Source organism: Petaurus breviceps, unplaced genomic scaffold (genome assembly GCF_028583685.1).
Source record: "Petaurus breviceps papuanus isolate PSGF00001 unplaced genomic scaffold, PetGlider_PUasm1.0 685, whole genome shotgun sequence".
Classification (NCBI taxonomy): domain Eukaryota; kingdom Metazoa; phylum Chordata; class Mammalia; order Diprotodontia; family Petauridae; genus Petaurus; species Petaurus breviceps.
In genome coordinates, this window is record NW_027186455.1 from 2,964,798 (window position 1) to 2,975,670 (window position 10,873).

At 40.0% G+C, this 10,873-nt stretch overlaps 1 protein-coding gene across 3 annotated transcripts in view; it reads left to right on the top strand.

Annotated features, from left to right (window-relative positions):
* Window positions 1–10,873, top strand: part of LOC138174099 (serpin A12-like) — a 29,390-nt gene that overhangs the window by 15,797 nt on the left and 2,720 nt on the right. For all 3 annotated transcript variants that reach the window (XM_069104268.1, XM_069104267.1, XM_069104266.1), the window contains 2 exons: window positions 376–646; window positions 8,213–8,360. In XM_069104268.1, coding sequence (XP_068960369.1) covers window positions 376–646; window positions 8,213–8,360 — 419 coding nt within the window. The remainder of the gene's footprint in view (window positions 1–375; window positions 647–8,212; window positions 8,361–10,873) is intronic.

Below are 10,873 nucleotides of genomic sequence, written 5' to 3' on the forward strand. Positions count from 1 at the left end.
CACAATCCTAAAGAAAGGTAGTATTTGGTGTTATTATGCCCCTTTAACAATGAGGAAAGAGACTCTGACACATGAGGTAAGTTAGAGGCAGCAGGTGGCACAGAGGATAGAGCACTGGGCCTGAAGTCAGGAAGATCTGAGTTCAAATGCAACCTCAGACATTTATTAGTTGAGTGATGCTGGGCAAGTCACTTAACTTCTGTCCGCCTCAGTTTCCTCAACTGTAAATGAGTCTTTCTGGGATTTAGAATTCAATCCCCCCCCACCTTCCCTGCTTCAGATCTGTGTGTCCTGTGACTAAAAGTTCATCATGTCCATTAAACTCTGCTTTCTCAGAATAATCTGTCACTTTTTTTTCTGTTTTCACTCCCTAAGGTGAATGGGAAAAGAAGTTTAACCCAAAGGACACAAAAGAAGAAGACTTCTTTCTGATCAATGGGAAGTCAGTGAAAGTTCCCATGATGTACCGAGGTGGCAAGTACAAAACTGCTTATGATGAACAGCTCTCCTGTACAATTCTAGAATTACCTTTTAAGGGGAATGTCACAGGACTTTTCATACTCCCAGACAAGGGGCAACTACAGAAAGTGGAAGAAGGGCTCCATGAGAACAAGCTGACCCAATGGAGGCAATCACTGGAGTACAGGTAACGAAGCTTGCTAGGCACATCTCTCCCTTTCAAGTGCCCTGAAAATCACCAGCCAATATTCATTATGTACCTCCTATGTTCCAGGCACTCTGCATACAAAAGAGGCAAAAGACAATTCCTGCACTCAAGGAGCTTACAGTCTATCCATGTGAGAAATCATGTAGTCCAAGCCCTTCACTTTACAGGGAAGAAAACTGATTCCCAGAGAAAGGAAGTGACTTGCCCATGGTCCCAAGAGTAAGAAATATCAGGGCTAGGATTCAAAGATCTTCTAAAACTATATCCAATCTAATCCCCAAAGATTAAATGCCAGCTGCATCAGTCAGTTGGGTGGTGCCATAGTTCACAGAGTGCTGGTCCTGGAGTCAGGAAAACTCATCTTCCTGAGTTCCAATCTGGCCTCAGTGACTTAATAGCTACGTAACCCCAGGGCAAGTCACTTAATCCTATTCACCTCAATTTCTTCATGTGACAAATGAAAAGCCTCAGAGACAGAGTTTCTGAGTAATTAACAATCAATTTATTAATTAGACAAACAAATAACGAATAAATTGATGGTCAGTGGTCCCTTGTAACCAAAGACAAGGTCATGGAGATCACTGAATGCTTAAATACCTTTGGAAAAAAAGATGCCCCTAACAAATGAAAATCAACCCTAATTGGTAATTAATGAAGAGGTGGACTAAAGGTCTTTAGCTCCTCCTGCTGAGAACATGACTTTATGGTAAGACTCAGCTGCCTCCAGAAACCTGGACAAAGGAATCCATCTCTACCCAGATCATTTTGTTTGGTTTTCTCCATAAGCTGGGTCATCCTAAATTCTAATGGAGGGGTACAAAGACATGGGCTTATTTCTAAGGGCAAGAATTCACCTAGATTATATTTTGTTTGTAAGGTCTTCTAGTTGGGTGTACCCAGAGGATTTGGCCAATCTCATCTCATCTATCAGCAACTGACTGATCTACAGGAATTGGTCTCTGAATGAGGAAATAGAGGAGGAAAACTTCAATCTTAATTTAATAATTGGTTATTAATATAATACAAAAATAATCATTTCTCTCATTCATCTGTAAAATGAGCTGGAGAAGTAAATGGCAAACCACTCCAGTATCTTTGCCAAAAAAAAAAATGGGGTCACAGAGTTGGACACAATAGAAAAGGACTGAACAACAACACATTCTAGACACTGAGAACTTTCAACCAAACTGTGATTTCATTGGTATAGAAGGCCCAGAGAAAACACTCTCTACTGATTCTAAATTGTAACTGTCCTGCAGAGTACAGTCTTCAAGCTTTTCCTGGGCAATCCAGGGAATTATCAAGAGTCACACAGCCTGTATGTATCAGATGTGAGGCTCAAAGCCAGGACTTCCTGATGCCAAGGCCAGCCCTTTATACATTATGCCACATTGCCTTTAGAGGCACTGAGGATATAAAGAAGAAAAGAAAAGCCAATTCTAATCTTTCCACAACCCTCCATCACCTCTTTCAGTACCACCACTCTCCAGATGAGGTGGGAGGTGGGTTAAGAAGTTAGGACCTCCCTGGTAGGTCCTAACTTCTACTTTGAGAGTTGATTTTGTTCATGTAAAATAGCAGGTACTTCCCATGGTTCTTCCCCCATCTCTCTCACTAGGCCCAAGTCATCATTTAACCAGTGTTTAATGAACCCTTGCTAAATGCAGTTGGTGAGACATGATTCCACAGCATCTTTCTGTGTCCTGAAGGGCTTCCTGTCAAGTTGAGCAGAAAAGACAAAGAATGGGAGAAGTCCAGAACAAGGCAAAAGTTAAATGATTCTGCAAGACAACATTCTAAGAAATAGTGGAGGCAGCATAAGAGAAGTGTCAAACAAATAATACAGGCAAAGAGACTAATAGTATTCAGAATGACAGCCCATCCTTGATACCCTCTACCCTCGTCAGATAACATGTATTCAGTCACGGGCACTACGTTTTAGGGGAGATATTTCTAAGTTGGATCTTGTCCAAAGGAGAGTAACCAAGATAGAGAAGAGACTCAAAACCAAATAATATGAAGAAAGGTTGAACAACTTGTGGATGTTTAACCTGGAAAAGAAAAACCTGAGCGAATATGGAGTTGGGGGAGGTATGGTTAGGGGGTTAGTATATAGTAGCTACCTTCAAATATCTGAAGTCATAATATACAAAAGATATCTGATGTATTGTAACTGGCTCCCAATGATAGATTTAGGACCAAGAGATGGAAGCTACAAGGTAGCACATTTTACCTGGATATAAGAAGAAATTTCATAAGCTGTCCCCGCAGTGGAATGACCACTTTTATGAAAGCTAGAGAGAGTGGAGATGGGAAGACCTAGTAGTGAGCTATTGTAACTGCTTGGGAGGTCTATGCTGAGGTGGCTATGCCAAGATGGTAGCAATAGGAAGAAGAAGAAGGACCTTAGACCTCCAGCAAAGAAGAAGAGGATTTCTCTCTCCTGCTGCCTCTGTGGCTGTAGCTACAACCACAAGGAGGCAAGAACAAGGGCTTACTTAGGCAGGCTGGAATCCTTGATTGCCTTCAACTTTCTGTTTTCTTCTCTGATTATCAACTGAAACCCAGCAATCTGGAAACATGGATGTTTTCAACTGTGGTCATTACTTAATGAGTTCTATAGATGACAAGTTTCTGATCCAGCAGTGCTGGCAAGCCAAGGGAAGATGATTCCAAAATCATCTTGGAGGAGAACAGTGCCATTGTCAAGGGCATTCTATGAGAGAAGGACTAAAACATAAGCCCAAGACATGCCCTGGTCAGTTAGGATTTCCAGACCTCTCGAGTTGCTTGAATAGTGAAGTAGATCTGAGGTGAATGCTAATTATCTGTTCAGCAGTCCCACAAAGTTATCTTTACCACTCAGAAGAGTACAATGAGTGTGAAGGGTTATTTGTTTTATGTTTTTCTATGTTTGTTAATGAATGATTTTAAGTTCTTGGGTGTCTTAAGTATTTTCTGTGGTGGAAGAAATCAACCTATACATCTATGCCTGATATTCATATTATTAACTTGAGTTTCCTTTTCTGAAGGAGACCCTGTTTATAATACAACAGGACTCAAAGAAGTGTGTTAGTAAATACAGGAAAACATAAAATAATAGCCCCTCATACTTTCTATGCTCTTCTAGGAGGTAAAGATAACTTGGTATGATAGTAAAAGTGACTTTTTAGATTCACCTCAGGTTTGCACTGTCCAAGCAGTTCTCAAGGTCCAGATATCCTAGTCAACCAGATCACTCTCTGGACTTTCTTCTATTGTAGAATTCTTCTGAGAAGTGGAGTTTTTCTCCTTGGAGAAATACTCTTATTGCAAACATCACTCAATAGCCAGAACCTATCAGGAGAAAACTTCCAGCTTCTGTGACTGATGAGGCTACTACCAGGTTTGCAAAGGTCCATTTCTCAGGGTCACTGTTTACTAGCCTATGCCCAAGGGAAGGAAAAAGGAAAGTGAAAGAAATAACCAGACACTCAAGGTTTGGTCTCAAGTTGACATAGTGTTCAGTCAGTTGTCAGTCATGTCCAACTTTTTGTGACCCCGTTTGGGGTATTCTTGGCAAAGATACTGGAATAGTTTACCATTTCCTTCTCCAACTCATTTTACAGATGAGACAACTAAGGCAAACAGGGTTAAGTGACTTGTCCAGGGTCAAACAGCTAGTAAATATCGGAGACCAGATTTGAACTCAAGATGAGTCTTCCTGACTCCAGTCCTGGCACTCTATCCACTCACCACCTAACTCTGTATAGGCTGATTGCTATGTATTCAAGCTACAAATCAACATTAATGCTGGGGAGGGGGAAGTAGTGGGAAGAGAAAGAGACAATAGGGAAGAATATGCAAATACTCTTCTTCTTCTTGCCAAAAGTTTAAGGGAGAAAAAGTTCCCAAAGGAAAGAGCTGACTATTTCTCTTTACTTCCTCTTACAAATTACTGAGTAGGGAGCTCTTTCTGATTCTGACCAATCATCTTCCACATAACCCCTCAGTTATGAGGATGGACCAATAAAGAACTGCTGGGTCATTTCAGCAAAGGATAATGTTTACTCAGCAAAAGTATATATTATACCCAAAGTATAGGCAATTACCCCATTACACTTCCATTTCCATTTTTGTAGGCATTGCACTTTCCCCCCTTGTTCTGCTTAATTCATTTTGCAACAGTTTGTATAAGTCTTCCCAAATTTCCCTGAATTCTTTATATATGTCACACATCTCTAAAGCACTTTCCCCATAACAACTTTACAATGTGGGCAATATAAGCACTATTCTCTCTCTCTCTCTCTCTCTCTCTCTCTCTCTCTCTCTCTCTCTCTCTCTCTCTCTCTCTCTCTCTCTCTCTCTCTCTCTCTCTCTCTCTCTCTTTCTTTCTTCTCTCCCCCCTCTCTTCCCCCCCCCACACACACATATAGCATATACAGTGAGTATATACAACAGGCACAGAACTTACAACCATATCCTCCTGACCCTCAGGCTAGGTATCTATCCATTACAAATACTGCCTCTTTGTATACCTTTTTTCCAGAGCTGGAAAACTGAGGGTCATAGAGTGACATTCCCAAGGGTTACCCAGGTCTCTTCTGATTCAAAGTCAAAGGCTCATTCCACTGGATCACACCACTTCTTGCTTTAGATCAGAGAATGATAGAACACAGAATGTCAGGCCTGGAAGAGACCTTAGATTAAATGAGCAAATGATTACCTAATCTAGTGGTGTCATATTCAAATAGAAACAAAATCCTTAGGGCTGCATATTGACTTAGAAAACCACAAATTAACATCATCTATGTTGTATTATATTTTTATGTTATTAAAATTTCCCAATTACATTTTAATTTGGTTCCAGGGCACTGAAAAGTTTTGTATCCTCCAAGCCACAACTGGCTGCATGTTTGACACATCTAATAGTCTACCTTCCTATCCCCCAGAAGAGAAAACTAAGACCCAGAGAGGGGAAATTATTTGCATATGATCACAAAACATAATTAGTCAAAAGGCAGAGTTAAGAGCAGAACCCAGATCTGCTGACTCCCAACCAAATGCTACTGACTCCTTGCCATGATGTGATGCTCCAAAAGAAATCTACATAGGCAGCTGTGCCCAGCTGTTTGCCCCTTGATGTTTGCTCAGTCTTAGTCATCCAGGCCATGTGATCGATGAAAGGACATCTTGTCTACGGTTAGCATAAAGTCTCCATCTGGTAGGGAACAAATGTTCCTAACTGTTGCAGATGTTCTCAGATAAAATCACAATTATATGAAAAATATGTAATACACCCAAAGGATAGGCCACCTCATTTGCAAAGGTAGCCCAACAGGTTTGCATTCAGGTCACCAGAAAAGCAGCACAGAGCCAAACCTGAATGGGGCTATTCCCCAACCTCGTGGTAATCATACGATGGCATTAAGAGTGCTGGGCTCTCTTTAGAAAGTCTTAAAAAAATGTTTTTAAAAGGTTATTGATATCTTTCGTTTTTCACATCACCATCATTTCCAAATATATCTGCCCCCTTCCTCTTTGTACCCATCCAACCATAACCATATTTTATGACAAAGAATAAAAAAGGAAAAAAATTTCTTTAAATTCATCAAAGTCAATGTATCAGCTGAGTCTGATAATATATCCAATGTTTCATACTTATGATCTCCCAGTTTTACAAAAAAAAAGGAAAAGATTTTATTCCTCTCTCCTACAGAGGAGATCTTGATCTACAGAGGAGTTTTACTTAAGGTTGCTGCTGCTGCTGCTGCTTATCTTTCTTCATTATGGGTGCTTCATTAATATGGATGTTCCATTAGGAAGGGTTTTAGACTAGACAGGATTTCTAAGGTTCTTTCAAGCGCTGACATTCTATAATTCTCTGGTTCTAGGCTCTTCACTTTATGCTTAGAGTCTCTTCTACATCTGACAGCTACATTCCACCATGATCTTTTTTCAGTCCTGAGAATCCAAGGGATAAAATGGCAGGTTCTGCATCTCTAAAGGATTTCAGCTCACCCATATAATTATTTGAAGGTCCTATACAGGTCTTACCTAGCTGAGTTGAGATACACTTGGGGGGGGGGGGGAGGTCGGGGGAAAAGGGAGAAATAGGTGAATTTCTGGTTTGGCCTCTTTATTGAATATCCCAAATTATCAAGTGATATTCGTTACATGTGGCTTTACCCTCTCTTCCCTCCCTTCCAAAGGTTTATGGAAATTCCCATCAGGGAGAAGACCTCTGGTGGCAAGTTCTTCCTCCCTCCAAACCCCAAGAACTTTTATTGTGAGTGCTCTTCGTACTGAGACCCTTTTCTTCTCTCACTACACTGTTTCACTTGATGACTGAGCAGCTCCCATGGGTTTAACTATCATCCCTATGCAGATGACTCCCAGATCTATATCTAACTCTGGTCTATCTCCTGCTCTCCAGCACTATATTACCAACAATTAGGTGGTACAGTGGATGAAGTGCTGGGCCTGGAGTCAGGAAGACTCATCTTCCTGAGTTCAATTTCAGTCTCACATACACATTTCACTTTTCAATCATTGTAAAGACATAAAGTTTTTAAGCAGTGGGAGTGGAAAATAGAAGTCTCGACCTTCTTAATAAGGTAAAGGAAAATGTTATTTGCTAAGAGAAAGCAGGGTGAAGCTGGTATTGGGGGCTTGAGGAAAATGGAAAAGTCATTGTGGGGAGTGTAATAGGAAGTTGAACAGAAATGAAAAGGACTGAGGTACAATGGGAGCACAGTAAAGACCAGATAGCATGAATGTTTATAGCAGGCACAGCCAACATGATTTATTACTATATTCTGGCAGCATTTTTTTTACTCTAGAGTAGAAGCCAAAAAAATTTGTACCGAAAACTGGAAGGACAAGAGGGTATGATCAGAGGGGAAATTTCAGAGTTTAGGAATTTAGTCATAGTGCAGTTTGGAATGACGGTCATGGTTAAAGGTCTGTGTTTATGTGTCTGTCTCTCTGTCTTTCTGCCTCTGTCTCTGACACACACACACACACACACATTCATCCTTGCAATGAGTGGATGATGTAGAGAAAAACTATTAGCCTTTACTTAGCTTTGGGCTTTGGCTATTAAATGAAAATCCCTCTAAGAGTGTAAAAATATGAAGCTGTTCTCAAGGCGAGATGAATGAATGAAGCTCAAGATGAATGAATTTCTTCACAGCATCATAATCTAGGGCTGACAGAGATCTTAGAGGAGACTGAATCCCATGCCTTAATTTTACTGATGAGGTAACTGAAGCCCAGAAAGGTGAAATCATTTATCCAAGGATGTGCAGATAATAAAGTGGCAGAACAAGGATTTTGATTTCAGTTTTTTTTTAAATAAGGGAAAAGAAGGTCCTGAACAGGTGACTAACAAAAAAAATGGTGAATTGGAAATTGGAAATACTAAAGACAAGTCCTGCCTATTTCACAAAATTATGCAGGGTTAGCTTTGCTCCCAAGGCACTGTGAAGGTATTATTTAAACCACTGAATGTAAATGCTTTAAAATCCGAATTAGAACTTTTCTCTTATGATTCTATTTCTCCAGTTCTGCTGATGTGAGTTTACCCAAGTTTTCCATCTCTGGTACCTATGACATGAAAAACTGTCTCTCTGGGCTTGGTGTCACCCGAATCTTTGATGGAAGTGCTGACCTCACCAGAATCAGTCCCCAGAAGACCCTGAAAGTTAGCCAGGTAAGACAATCAGACATGAACTTTGAACGGCAGTTGTCATTCCTACCTAGGATGTGGCACACCCTCCAAAATGATAGCCATTTTTCCAACATCACATCTCACTTTGTTGGGGTTTTTGTGTCAGGTAGTTGGAAAACAAGTTCATTTATCAGAAACCCCCATCTCTAGTAGCCAAAGAACAATATCAACCATTACAATACAGTTGCAGTCATCATCATTTTTGTCCCCACAGAGACTGACATATTACTTTGCACAGAGTAGGGACTCTATAAATATTGTTTTAATGAATGAATGAATAATAAATTGAACTTGACATGAGAAATATATTTTAATTACCTAATATATTTTAATTGTTTTCAAAATCTTAGCTATGTAGCTCCCCTTATATGCTACAGGCTTTGGGAAAATGTGGAATGTCCATTACAGAGAACAGGTCATATCTTGGCTATTATCTCAAGGAGCTTATGGGAAGTAGGGTCTAATGGAAATAACACCAAGATGGGGCAGAAAATCCCAAAGTTGTCAAGTCAAGAAACATCCTGACTCCAAGCCCAGCACTCTATCTACTGTACCACTTAGCTGCCCCTGGTCTCAAAAAGGTAAATTTTTAAAGTTCCTTCTTCTCTTCCAGAGCGTGTCATCATTACCAATGTGATCTATCCCCTCAACCCACCTATGGGTGGGATTAGTCATCAAATAAGTATTTTTAACCATCTACTATAAGCCAAGCATTGTGCTAGGTACTGAGAATACAAATATAATTAATGAGACAAAATCTACATACAAGTAGCTTACATTCCATCAGGGGAGACAACAAAGGTATAGACAGATATATAGATATACATATATGTATGTATGTATGTATAAAAGTATATACATATAAAGAAAATAAATACTTTATTTAAGTAATTATATATAACCTAGTTTGAGAGGGAGTGTACTAGCAGTTGAAACTTGGGACTCAGGAAACTCAGGAGAAAGTACTGAAAGAAGAGAGGGATTCTATGATCTGACATAAGGAAAGAGTGCATTCTAGGCATGGGGAAGAATCAATGCAAATCAATGGAGACAAAAGATGGAATTCTTTGTGTGTAGAACAGAAGATTTGGCCAGTTTGGCTGGATCACACAGTGTAGGAGGAGGTATGGTATATGATGATGCTCAAAAGATAGACTGAAAAGTTTTAGAAGCTAAAATAAGGGCTTTTATATTTTAATCCACAGGCAACAGAAAGTCACTGGAGCTGACCAAGTTACAAGTGACATGGTTAGAAACACACTTAAGAAATCACTGTGGTAGCAGTGTAGATGATGGACTGAAGTGGGGAGAGACTTGAGGAAGGGACCAGTTAGAAAGTCATTACAATAATCTAGGTAAGAGATTATGAGGGCTTGAACTAGAGTAGAGAGAAGGTGATAGATGTGAAGTATATGGTGGGCCATTCTGTGATGTAGTATTAAAACTCAAGAGAGAGATTAGGACTAGAGATAAAGATCTGGGAGTCATCAACATATAGGTGACAATCAGACTTCTGGGAGCCAATGAGATCGCCAAGAGAGTTTATAGAGAGAGAAAGATAGAGGTAGAATAGTGTTGGAGATGATGTCAGCTCACTAGAAGGAAGAAATTCTTTAAAACTACAACCATGTGACAATATAGCAGGACCTCATAAGGTCACAAATTCTCTATTACTGAAAACATTCAGATATAGACTATACATATAGAAAATTCAAGGTTCAAGTAACAGGTTCTAAGTTCTCTTCAAGAATCACAGAATTTTGGAGTTGGAAGTAACCTCAAAGATCATCTAATCACACAACACACACACACACACGCATGCACATGCACATGCACATGCAAATGCAAATGCATGCATGCATGCTTGATCATAAATCCCATCTAGAATATCCCTAACAAGGATGATGAATATAAACCACAAGGAGAGTTGGAAGGGCACCACGTTATGTTCATCTAGTGGAATTCTATAGTTCTTAATTGAGGGCATAGGAGGCATTGGTAATGATGAAATCAGTGGCACGAGATCAACAGCTGTAGGGGGTTGGGTTGGAGTGAAGAAGCTTATGGGAGCTGAGGAGGTTGATGAAGTCAAAAGTAGGCGTGTTTCAGGGCACATCTACATCTATATTGAAATCCTCAAATATAGGGGCATGGATAAGGAGTAAAGATGAAAACAAAGAAGCAGTACCGAGAAAGACATGAGAATGATAACTGTCACCAGGATCTAAAGAAGGCTGCCTATCTGAATGCAGCAAACCATAAAGAAAGAAAGAGGGGTGACTAGGTGGAGCAGTGAATAGAGCACCGTCCCTAGAGTCAGAAGGTCCTGAGTTCAAATCTGGCCTCAGACACTTAACACAAAACTAGCTGTGTGACCTTGGGCAAGTCACTTAACCCCAATTGCCCTACTGTCCCCCTCTGAAATGCAAAAGGAAAGAAAGAAGGAAGGAAAGAAAGAAAGAAAGAAAGAAAGAAAGAAAGAAAGAAAGAAAGAA